The sequence below is a fragment of the Elephas maximus genome, chromosome 1, assembly GCF_024166365.1.
Source record: "Elephas maximus indicus isolate mEleMax1 chromosome 1, mEleMax1 primary haplotype, whole genome shotgun sequence".
NCBI lineage: Eukaryota > Metazoa > Chordata > Mammalia > Proboscidea > Elephantidae > Elephas > Elephas maximus.
The window spans coordinates 9,955,361-9,966,209 of NC_064819.1; the positions used below are offsets into that span (position 1 = coordinate 9,955,361).

General features: G+C 43.1%; 1 protein-coding gene across 4 annotated transcripts in view; it reads right to left on the reverse strand.

Moving 5' to 3' along the window:
- The window catches only part of CD80 (CD80 molecule), a 45,007-nt gene extending 35,229 nt beyond the window's left edge, over positions 1-9,778 (reverse strand). For all 4 annotated transcript variants that reach the window (XM_049877211.1, XM_049877202.1, XM_049877221.1 and 1 more), the window contains exons 1-2: positions 9,513-9,778; positions 7,851-7,961 (exon numbers count right to left, since the gene is read on the reverse strand). In XM_049877211.1, coding sequence (XP_049733168.1) covers positions 7,851-7,950 — 100 coding nt within the window. In that variant the 5' untranslated portion in view covers positions 7,951-7,961; positions 9,513-9,778. The remainder of the gene's footprint in view (positions 1-7,850; positions 7,962-9,512) is intronic.
- Between the last annotated feature and the right edge of the window lie 1,071 nt (positions 9,779-10,849).

Genomic DNA, 10,849 nt, shown 5'->3' on the forward strand with positions numbered 1-10,849 from the left:
TAGATCCCTAGGTCCTCTTCCAAGTCTGCCTTAGTCTGGAAACTCTGCTGAAGTCTGTCCACCATGGGTGACCCTGCTGGTATCTGAATACCAGTGGCATAGCTTCCAGCATCACAGCAACATGTAAGCTGCCACAGTAGGAAAAATTGATAGATGAGTGGTAGAAGGCACCTTTAGATAGGTTCAGACCTCCAACCTTTCAGCTAGCAGTTGAGCGCTTAACTGTTTCACCATGCAGGAATTCTTTGGGAAGATGAAAATTTTCCCTAACCCATCCATGCAAGAGAGATTCCACGTGGCCCAGCAGCCTGGCCACCAGTTTCCTTTCAGTGAGTTTAGCCAGAGAAGCTGCTCTGACAGCAAAGGTCCTCAGGGGCAGATGTGGACACTGCGTCACCACTTCTCCTAATGGAAAAGAGAAGGAAGTAGCTGGGCACTGCATTTTAAAATGCGTGCAGCGCCGTGACGTACATTATCTTGCTTAGCGCTTAAGTGTGCTTTTGAAATACTTTTCCTGACTTTAAGCCACATTCATTTTAGAAAGAGTGGAAAATACAGAAAAGCATAAAAAGGCACCTATAATCTCACCGTCCAGAGATTTTGCTGTTAGTGGTTTGCACATGTCCTTTCAACGGAAGTGTCTTTTTCGGACACCTTTCTAAGTGCCTTTGATGTAGTGAGGAGGCCTTGGGTAGTGCAAACAGTTAATGTGCTCTGCCTCAGACCTAAAGGTTAGCAGTTCGAGTCCACACAGAGATACCTCAGAAAAACGCCTGGCGATCTACTTCCAAAAAATCAACCATTAAAAACTCTAAGCAGCATAGTTCTACTCTGACACACATGGAATCGCCATGAGTCAGCATTGATTTGATGGCAACTAGTGGTTTTTTTTTGTTTTGTTTTATTTTCCAATTGTGCTTTAGGTGAAAGTTTATAGTGAAAATTAGTTTCTCATTAAACAATACACAGATTGTTTTATGATATTGGTTGCCAACCCCACAATGTGTCAACACTCTTTCTTTATTGACCTAGGATTCCCCATTTCCATTTGTCCAGTTTTCCCATCCCTTCCTGCCTTCTCCTCTTTGCTTTTGGTCTGGTGTGTCCATTTAGTCTCCTATCCGTGGTTGAATTATGTATGTTATTGTTTGTTTTATGGGCCTGTGTAATCTTTGGCTGAAAGGTGAACTTCACGTGTGACTTCAGTACTGAGTTAAAAGGGCATCTGGGGGCCATACTCTTGGGGTTTCTTATGGTTTTTTGGGTCTTGATGCAATGAACTAGCATTGAGAGGACATGTGCCGGAGCTGGGCTGGGTGCTGGGAACATGAAAGGATGAGACATCCGCCCTTCAGCAGCTCAGACTTGTCTCCTGAGGAAGTCAGACCCGTTTTTACATTGCTCCTGACTTTCTTTCCCTTGAGACCCAGCCTGTACACTCTGTAAATCTGACCCTTACGTTGTGTATGTGTGTGTCTCTAAACAGTGTTTATACCTTAAAAATGCTTATGGACTTGAAGAGTTGATGTCAGGGTGGTAATAACAAAACCGTCACTCATGGGACCCCTTGGCTAACAGCCTTCTGGCAGTCACACTGGGGCTTCTGGTGGTGGCCCTGTTAATGGTGGCACTTTGGGGGTGTTTACTTTTTTCCTAGTTCAGTGGCCCTTATGCCATAGTCTTATTTACCAGTCAAGTCGATTCCTATTCATAGTGACCCCACTTGTGTCAGAGTAGAACTGTGCTCCATAGGGTTTTCAGTGGCTAATTTTTCAGAAGCAGATTGTTAGGCCTTTCTTTTGAGGTGCCTCTGGGTAAACGTGAACCTCCAATCTTTTGGTTAGCAACCAAGCACATTAATTAACCTTTTTTTTTTTTTTCTTTTTTTTGCCATATAGGCCAATACTTTTCCTGCATCCCTGGCCCACTCCTGCAATAGGCCTATCCCCTCCCTTACCGCTGTACCTTCCTCAAAGAACCCCAGCTCTGAAGGAGCTGCCCATCTTGGCCCCTCTAGGAGCTGCCCTGTTAGACCCCCTAGCCTTACAGCCACAAGTTTCTGAAGAACCCAAGTCAGGTATTTCTGCCTCCATGGAGAGTGCCTACCAAACCAGGGGTGGAGAGAAGCTCAGCTGGTCCCCCGGTCCAAGAAGAGAGGGGTCACCTGCCCTGGGCAGCAATGGCTGGGGAGGTGGAGAGGGTGAGCACTTCTGCCAAAGGTTCAAGGCTTCCTGACCCAGGCAGAAGAAGAAGGTCTAATATGTAAATCCTCTGCTGTGAATGAAAACCAAAACCAAAACCCAAACCCACTGCCGTTGAGTCGTAGTGCATTTTAGTATGTTCATAGCGTTGTCCTACCATCGTCACTATCTAATTTCAGAAAATTCTGACTCACAGTGACCCTACTGGACAGGGTAGAACTGCCCCATATGGTCTCTAAGACTGTAGTCTTTACAGAAGCAGATTGCCATGTCTTTCTCCCGCAGAGCAGCTGGTGGGTTCAAACTGCTGAACTGTTGGTTTGCGGCTGAATTCTTAACCACTGCACCACCAGGGCTTCTCCCCTGAATCAAAAGCCAAAAAAAAAAAAAAACAAAACCCCAAAACAAACAAACAAAACCAACCAAACCCATTGCTGTTAAGTCAATTCCTACTCATAGCGACCCTGTAGGACACAGTAGAACTGCATCATAGGGTTTCCAAGAAGAAGTTGGTGGATTTGAACTGCTGACCTCTTGGTTAGGAGCCGAGCTCTTAAGCACTGTGCCACCAGGGCTCCTACTCCTCTCTATTCACTCAGGCTTGTCTCCCACTGAGACAATGTGGTAGCAACTCACATCTTCGCTCCACACTGGCAAAGCCACACCATCATACACATCCATCCAGTCTATCCATTTCCCTCCAGCTCCATTCTTTTAATCAAAGCTGCCTCATGTACAGTCCCTGGGTGGTGAAAATGGTTAACATGCTTGGCTGCTAACTGAAGTGTCAGCAGTTTGAGTCCACTCACAAGAAACTTAGAAGAAAGGCCTGGTGATTGACTTGCAAAAAATCAGCCATTGAAAAACTTATGGGGAGTCACCCACCAGGAGACGGAATTGACTCCACAGCTATTGGGTGTTTTGTTTTGTTTTATCCTCCTGTCATGTAAGCTACTCAAATTGCCTCCTATAGGTTTTGACAACCACCCTGGCTGCCATAAAAGCCACTCTTTACACTTCAGCAACACCGGGTCTTTTAAATTGTCCTTTAGAGCTTTACTATTCAAGGAAAAGCATGGGCATCACCTGGGAGCTTGTTAAAAAGGCAGACTCTTAGCCCACATCCCAGACCCACCCAAGCGGAATCTGGATTTTTAATGGGACCCCCAGGTGATTCATATGTATAATGAAAGTGTGAGGAGCACCGCTGGAGTTTCTGTCACTGCCTTCTCCCGGTGGTTTCCAGGGCTCTCTGAATAAAACCCAAACCCTAGCTGTGGCCCAGAAGCCCTGTGGGATCTGGTTCCTGCCTCCCTCTGCAGTCTCAACCTGGCCGGCCTCCGTTTCTGGATCACTCTGTGTCTCCTTGCATGTTGTCCCTTCCACTCCTCTCCTGTTCACTCTCATCCTTTCCTCCTGCCTCCTCACAGAGCCCAGGTACCTTTCCTTCCAAGCATTTCCCTCTGTTTCTTGAGCATACATTCATTTGAGTGATTATTTGATTAATTTTCATGACTATAAATCCCATAAAAAAAAAAATTTTTTTTTTTTTTTTATAAATCCCATGAGGGCAAAAACCATGACAATTTTGCTCACAATTTGTCCCTAGGATCTAGAAAAGTACCTTGTATGTGGGAGATGCCCAGTGTTTGCTGAATTAGTAAATGATTAACCAAATGAATGAATGTTTGAGCCGGACTCACCCCCATCTCTGTGGCTTTGTCCATGCTGAGCCGTGCCCAGTTCTCTCTCTCCCACCTGTCCTCTGCCAAAGGGGCTGCTCCAGCCCACTAAGGAGGGTCCTTCCCCCCCAGATCCTGGACTCCTATGGTCAGACCCAGGCACTTCACCATTCTTCCTTGTTTCGTGTGAGTTGGTTTTACCTTCCCCAACTAGCATACTCAAACCTCGCTGAAGGCAGGAATCAGCCGTTATGGCCCACCCAGCGCATAGTAGGTGCTCAGACATAAGAAACCTGTGAATTGGTTTGTTGACTCAGTGATGAAAACAAACAAACAAAAACAAATGGTTGCCATTGAGTCAATTCTGACTCATACCGACCCCATAGGACAGATTAGAACTGCCCCCAGGGTTTCCAAGGAGGGGCTGGTGGATTCGAACTGCTGACCGTTTCTGTATGTAGCTGTAGACCGAGGTGCTTTCCTGAACCTCCTTTCTTTAGCTGAAAGGTCACCTCCTTCCACATACCTCTGATTCTTATTTTCTTGGTGCAATTGCTGAAGACTTGGTTTTATTTTTTGTTTTCTCCTTTTCTCTCTCTCTCGTTTTGTTTCATTTCTAGGAAGCCTGTATACATTTCCTTCTAAATATTTTTAACTTATTCACATTCCCCAGAGAACTCTAATTTGGGAGCCCCTCTCCAACTTCCCAGAAGAAAATTATAACTGTTGGAAATGTAATTGTCAAGTACATACAAAATCTGACATGTAAACTGTGAGACTTAAGTCATGGTTCTCTTGGTTCTGCAGTGGAGTAAAATAGCAAATTTAACAATTCAGGATAGGAAATTAAAAAAAAAAACAAAACCTGCCGTCATTGAAGTCCCCAACCCCCATCCCCACTCCTCTTCCCTTCCCTCAATTCCCCTCCCCCACACCCCGGTCATTCCGGGCCATGCCTGTGGCTCAGTCATGTTTAAAGTAAGCAGCGTTTAAGACAAGGACTGTTGCTAGTTGGGTCTTTGCAGACTGGCAAACCCGTGCAGGAGTCAAAGGCCCCCTCTTTATTTTGAGGAAACCTGGAGTCATGCAGCTGTATAGAATCAGACCTTTTGCTTTCCCGACATTAAAAAAGAATACCAGCCTACCTCAGGGGGCAGTGAGTTTATGTTAATGGAAGGGTGAAAATGGTTGCACAATGCAAAGAATGTAATCAATGTCACTGAATTTTATATGGAGAAACCATTGGAAGGGTGTATGTTTTGCTGTGTATATCCTCAACAATTTCAGATTCTCAACAATAGCAACAACAAAATAAACAAAATTTAATAATAATAAAAAAAGAACACCATCCTGCCAGCAAGGCGCCCCACCCTCCCTGAGAGTCCACTAAGTCCAGCACCCTTAAGACTACCAGAGCTGGAACAGAAGCCTCTAGAAGGGAAGGTGTTCTTTGCAGGACACACCCGAATTACCCATGTAATAAATTAAAAATCACTGGAAATAGAGTTTTGTGCTCCATCTGATACCACTTGATGTCAGAAGCCAGTACTGACAAAGGATATCAGCAACCAAAGCATAGGAGCAAATATTAAGAGAAAAGCTTAACATGAAAAAAATTATATTCAGAAAGCACTGTGACTAAATGCTAATAACTAGCGCATCTGGGTGAAGTTTCACGGACTATTCTTTCAACTTCACTGTTGGTTTGAAATTTTTCGAAATAAAAATTTGAGAGTGATAGCTAAAAAAAAAAAATTGTATTCCACAGTTACTCTCTTTTTTCCTTCAATTTAGAAAGAAGACCATCATTGTTCAATGTTACAGGCAGAACACTCTAGCTGAGCTGCTCCATAGATACAATTTGAGAATCATAGAGCCCTAGACCTACACACTTGTCGTGTGCCCTAGAGTTGATTGCGACCCATAGGCTTTCCAAGGCTGCTTCTTTACGGAAGCAGACTGCCACAACTTTCTCTCACGGAGTGGCTGGTGGGTTCAAACCACCAATCTTTCAGTAAGTGGCCAAGCACTTAACCACTATATCACCAACGCCCTTAGCACATTGCAAATATAAGTGAGCACCTAGTTTCCCCAGAAGAAAGCACAACTTTCTGCTGACTTCTGTATCCATTTTATGAGTTTGTTAAAAATAACATTGGCCTGACCTGTCTTTAAGATCTGGGTTCTTGGACTAATTTGGCCTCTAACTTGCTGTGCAACCACGAACAGGTACTGTAGCCTCCCTGGGCCTCAAATTTCTCATCCTTAAATTGGACTAGAAACACTATGAAGACAGTGATATCACTAGGGTTGGTGGTACCCAGTGAGGTAACTCATGGCATCAGCCCGCCTCCTCCGTGGACCTCCTCCCGTACCAGACCATACAGAATCCTTAATAATGCTTTTTGTACTAATATTAGTCATAAATCATAATTCCCAGATATCACTGAATGTAATGACAGCATGAGTGACACAAACAACTACCTGTTAAAACCTGTTGCCATCGAGTCAATTTTGAGTCATGAACAGCTAGCAAAGTTACAATTATGCCTTTAAATCACAGTATCATAGAAAAATCATACAGCTTAAATGTATTTACATTTACATACTTTCATGTCATTAAAGTGAAAATTCAGTAAGAAAACAATAGATTTGGAGTAAAAATGTTTAAGAATTACATCAAAATTGTGTTTGTTTTAACGTTAAGCTTTACCATCACATGAAATACATTAATGAATTAGGCTTGCATAATCAATAATGGCCCAAATAATGTAGAAGTTGTAGACAAATGCAAATGGAAATATATTCATAAGTGAAATAATACCATAAACTAAACAGGAACAAACATACAAGCATTTCTGCACTTAGTAAACGTCTCCACTAAGTCAGCACTTTTCTCTCCTGGCCTTCAAAGCTGCCAACCTGTGAATGACTTCATGAAAATCAATGCCTTTGCCAACTCATTCTTTAAAGTGTCGCTATTTTTGTAAACCATAATTCAAACTTAAACCCTGAAAATTTCATTGAAGTCAGATATACATTTGCAAGATGTTTTTAAAGAAAATTTTAAGGAGACTAAAATTTTTAAAAAACTGAATATTTAACTTATATTTCTAAACATGTATCAAGAAACAGCGTTTCTCCCACCTCATGTTTTAAACTGTTTTTTTTCTAGTTATCAAAGAGTTACATAATCAATAGTTGTTATACATGTGTTTGTTATCAACTTTAATCATAGAATAATAGGTGGTAGAGTTATAAATTGCTTAAATGTAATATTTCTTAGATGAAGACTAACAACGAAACTGTTTTATAAAATCTACACTGAATTACATACAACGTTATTAGTAACTGAATGGAAACCTTTTTTGATTTTTCTCCTTGTTTTCCTGTAATTGCCACTGTATTCTCAAAAAAGTTATAGATATAAGTTCCCAAATACTAATTACCACAATATTGTAGATAAAACACCAGAAAATTGGACAAAATCAGAGACTATAAAAACAGTGGCAGCAACAGAAACAAAGCTTGCTTGTAGTGTGTGCAGACAAAACCACGTGCTTCAAAGCGTCATTGTAATTGAGTAATGAAAACAGCTCTGACCAGATTGTATTAGAAGGTTCAAAAGCAAATGAGCGTAGGGTTTTAGCCTTGTAGGTAGATTGATACATATAAGCTGGGCTTAAGAAAAAAATTTGTTATAATTAACTACAGGGATATTCCAATAAAAAAATAATAAATTTCTGCTGAAACACTGCACAAAAATTTAATAGGTGGTCATTGTGGTGTCACCCCCTCTGACAGTGTCATCAGGTGTGGTTTGCATCTCCCACCCCTCTAGTGACACCTCTGCCTCAAGATCCCTTTCAGCTCATAGGGTGACAGAAGCAGGCGGCACACGGAACTCCAGCTCCTTTCTCTTAGCCCCTTCACAGTGGACTCAGGTAAATTCCTGAAAGTTGCTTACCTAAACAGAAGTGAAAAAGGCCAGTCAACACTAAGAGCCAAAAGAGCTTGAACTGTGGCCACTGGGCTGGTGGTGTTCCTCGCATCAGTGTGTGACCCATGGCTTCAGTTGCTTAGGAGAGAAAGGAAAGCAAATCAATTAGAGTCGAATAAGACCTGGGCACCTTCTACGCCTCCCACCCCAGGGAGGGGCAGAAGAAAACTCAATTTTCTCCTATCAAAGGTTCTCCAGTGATGTTTGAAAAATACACAGATTAGTGGTTGGATGGTGTATCTGAGTCTCCAAACTCCTCCATATAAAAGGTTGTGGATTTTTTTTTAATACCCGAGACAGAAAGAGGAAAAAAAAAAAGTATATATGTATACATGTATAAAAGCCCCCAGGAAGGAAAGTCTGCCAACCAAAGGTTGTATATCTCCCTAGTTGCCTTCCTGAAATGAGTAGGTGACCTTAACCTGAGAGACCATGAAACCAGAATATGACAATGAGGGAAAAGCAAAGATGGGCTAAACTCTTTGGGAGGTAGCCCTGCCTTGTGGCATTGGGAGAACCAGCGACAACTCTTCCATGGAATGTCTTTCGTTCGAGTTCAGATCCTCTTTAGAACAAACAGAGAAGCACAGAGCAACCGGGGTGGACATATTCAGTACAAGATAGGGCTTAAGTGACAAAACAACTTCTTTTTTAACATATTAACATAGGAAGTCAAGTGTCTCAATTCTTAAATGGCACTTAGCATCTTAAACATAGACAATCTCAATCAACAGAAAAAGCGTATCGGTAAAAGGAGAAGAAAAGGACACACTCTGCGAAATTACTTATTTATATTATGTTCTATAATGTGAGGTAGCTGATTTTTTTTTCCAGAAAATATATGAAAATTTAGAAAGAAAACGATTCCTCCAAAATGGTTCTGTCTGGCTGCTACTACAGATTTAGTCCCATGGTGCTGCCCAGAAAGTGTTCTCAGCGTTTCTTTGGGAACCCCCTTCCCCGAGAGCTACTTGTCCAGCCACACCAAATTACTTTATTAGTCAGACGCTCTTATAACTAAGATTAACTTGACCACACTTTTTCACCAGAACTTTAGTGGCTTAAAAAAACTCAAATTCAAAGTACAAAATGAATATCTGTCAGCATCTAGGAAATTTGAAAGGATGAGTCACAACTCTAATAGTGATTCTTCAAATGTTTTGGGAAGCTGTAACCTCCCTAGAAATAAGAGACCCTGGGAAGACTCCTTTCAGGGCAAGTATTTGTCTGGGGGTAGGGGAAGGGGGGCAGTGGCTGGCTCAGTGGTAGAATTCTCACCCTCCATGCAGGAGACCTGAGTTTGATTCCTGGCCAACACATCTCATGCACGGCCACCACCCATCTGTCAGTGGAGGCTTCCATGTTGCTATGATGCTGGGAACAGGTTTCAGTGGACCTTCCAGACTAAGATGAACTAGGGAGAAGGCCTGGTGATCTACTTTTGAAAAATCAGCCAATTAACACTCTATGAATCACAATGGTCCGATTTGTTGTGCGTGAGGTGGCAGCTAACAACAACATGCCTCTCAGAGGTAGTAGTGAAGATATGCTACTTTAAAAAGCAGTCAGCTTATTGGTAACAAGTTATGCCAAGTTGTCTGATATTAAAATAATAGTAGATGTACTTACGGTACTTGCTGAAGAAAAATTTCTTTTTTTCTTTTGTGGTAAAAACCAAAGGGTGAGGCCTCTCTTCTGAGATGTTCCTTTCTTGCTGTCTCCAAAATAATGCAAACCACTCAGATTTTCAGGGACTAATATGTCATGGAGGTGTCATTTCCCCTTCCAACTTCCTTTTTATTTGATAGAGGATCTGAGTCTTCTTCACCCAGAAAATACATAAGTCAAAGCAGGGTGGCCTTGGTGTTTTAAGTGTGTGGCTTGAGGAAGCTCCCTCTGCCTACCCATTTCTGTCAGTCACCTCCTTAGAGGGTGTGGTCTGTGGAAACCACACCTGCATTCCTCCCTCATCACCATGCATGAACAAGCAAACATCACAGGCAGTCCGCATTGGGCAGCAGAGAGGGAGGGCAGAACGGTGCCTCAGAAGTGGGAGGTGCAGCTTCATTGGCTATGCCTGGGGTTAGTATGTAAGCTTTACATTTCCAGCCGGCTTTTTCGGTGTTGGTTTCCTTTTGTTTTAGCACCAGAGTTACTCTCCTTCGTCATGTTCCTCCACTACCGGAGTAGACCATAGATCCCACAGGGAGTGGGCACTTTTTGGAGACTGCTCAGCTCACAAGGACACCCTTACCTGCACTCTCCACTTCTCCACCCCTACCACCTTCACAGGGTGGGCTCCTGGCAGCAATGCTGGGCATGTGTCCCAGTCACCCTAACCACAGAAGAGTGGACCCCAGGTGAGCACAATGATAGCGCCAAGGGGTGGGGTTGGGAAAATTGTATTCCCCTCACTCCATAATCTCCATCACATACCTCCAAGCCACTACAGTCAAACACAGGTCTAAAATAAATCCTCTCGTCCTCTATCCCCCACATTCCCGACCAGCCCACCATCCCTGTGCCCCTCCTGTATAGAACAATTCTGAGTACCCCATGGGTGAGCACTGACACAAGCTGGACCAGTCGACCAGTTTTGCACAGGTGTGCAAAACAGGTGTGGCCCCAGGGTTGCTCTGTTGCCTTGGCATGAGATCCACTTGGAAGCACTGAAGGATGTGCGACCTGGACATGTGGGGAAGTTAATGCCCATGGGGCTACCCTTGGCTAACTTGTCCGGAAGTTGATGCAAGAATCTTTTTTCTCCCAGGGAGAGAGTTCTGAGACACATTTCACAATTTTCTCCCCCTAATGAAAAAAAAAAAAAGGTCCAGTGGGATCAAGTACCAGTTCTCTTTAGCAGTGGCCAACTTGTTTAGATGTCCTTGTATTGGTCTTCCCCCCTTCCCTGTTTCACAACCCCTGCCCTGCACCCTTGGATTCACATTCTCAAATAACCTATTTCA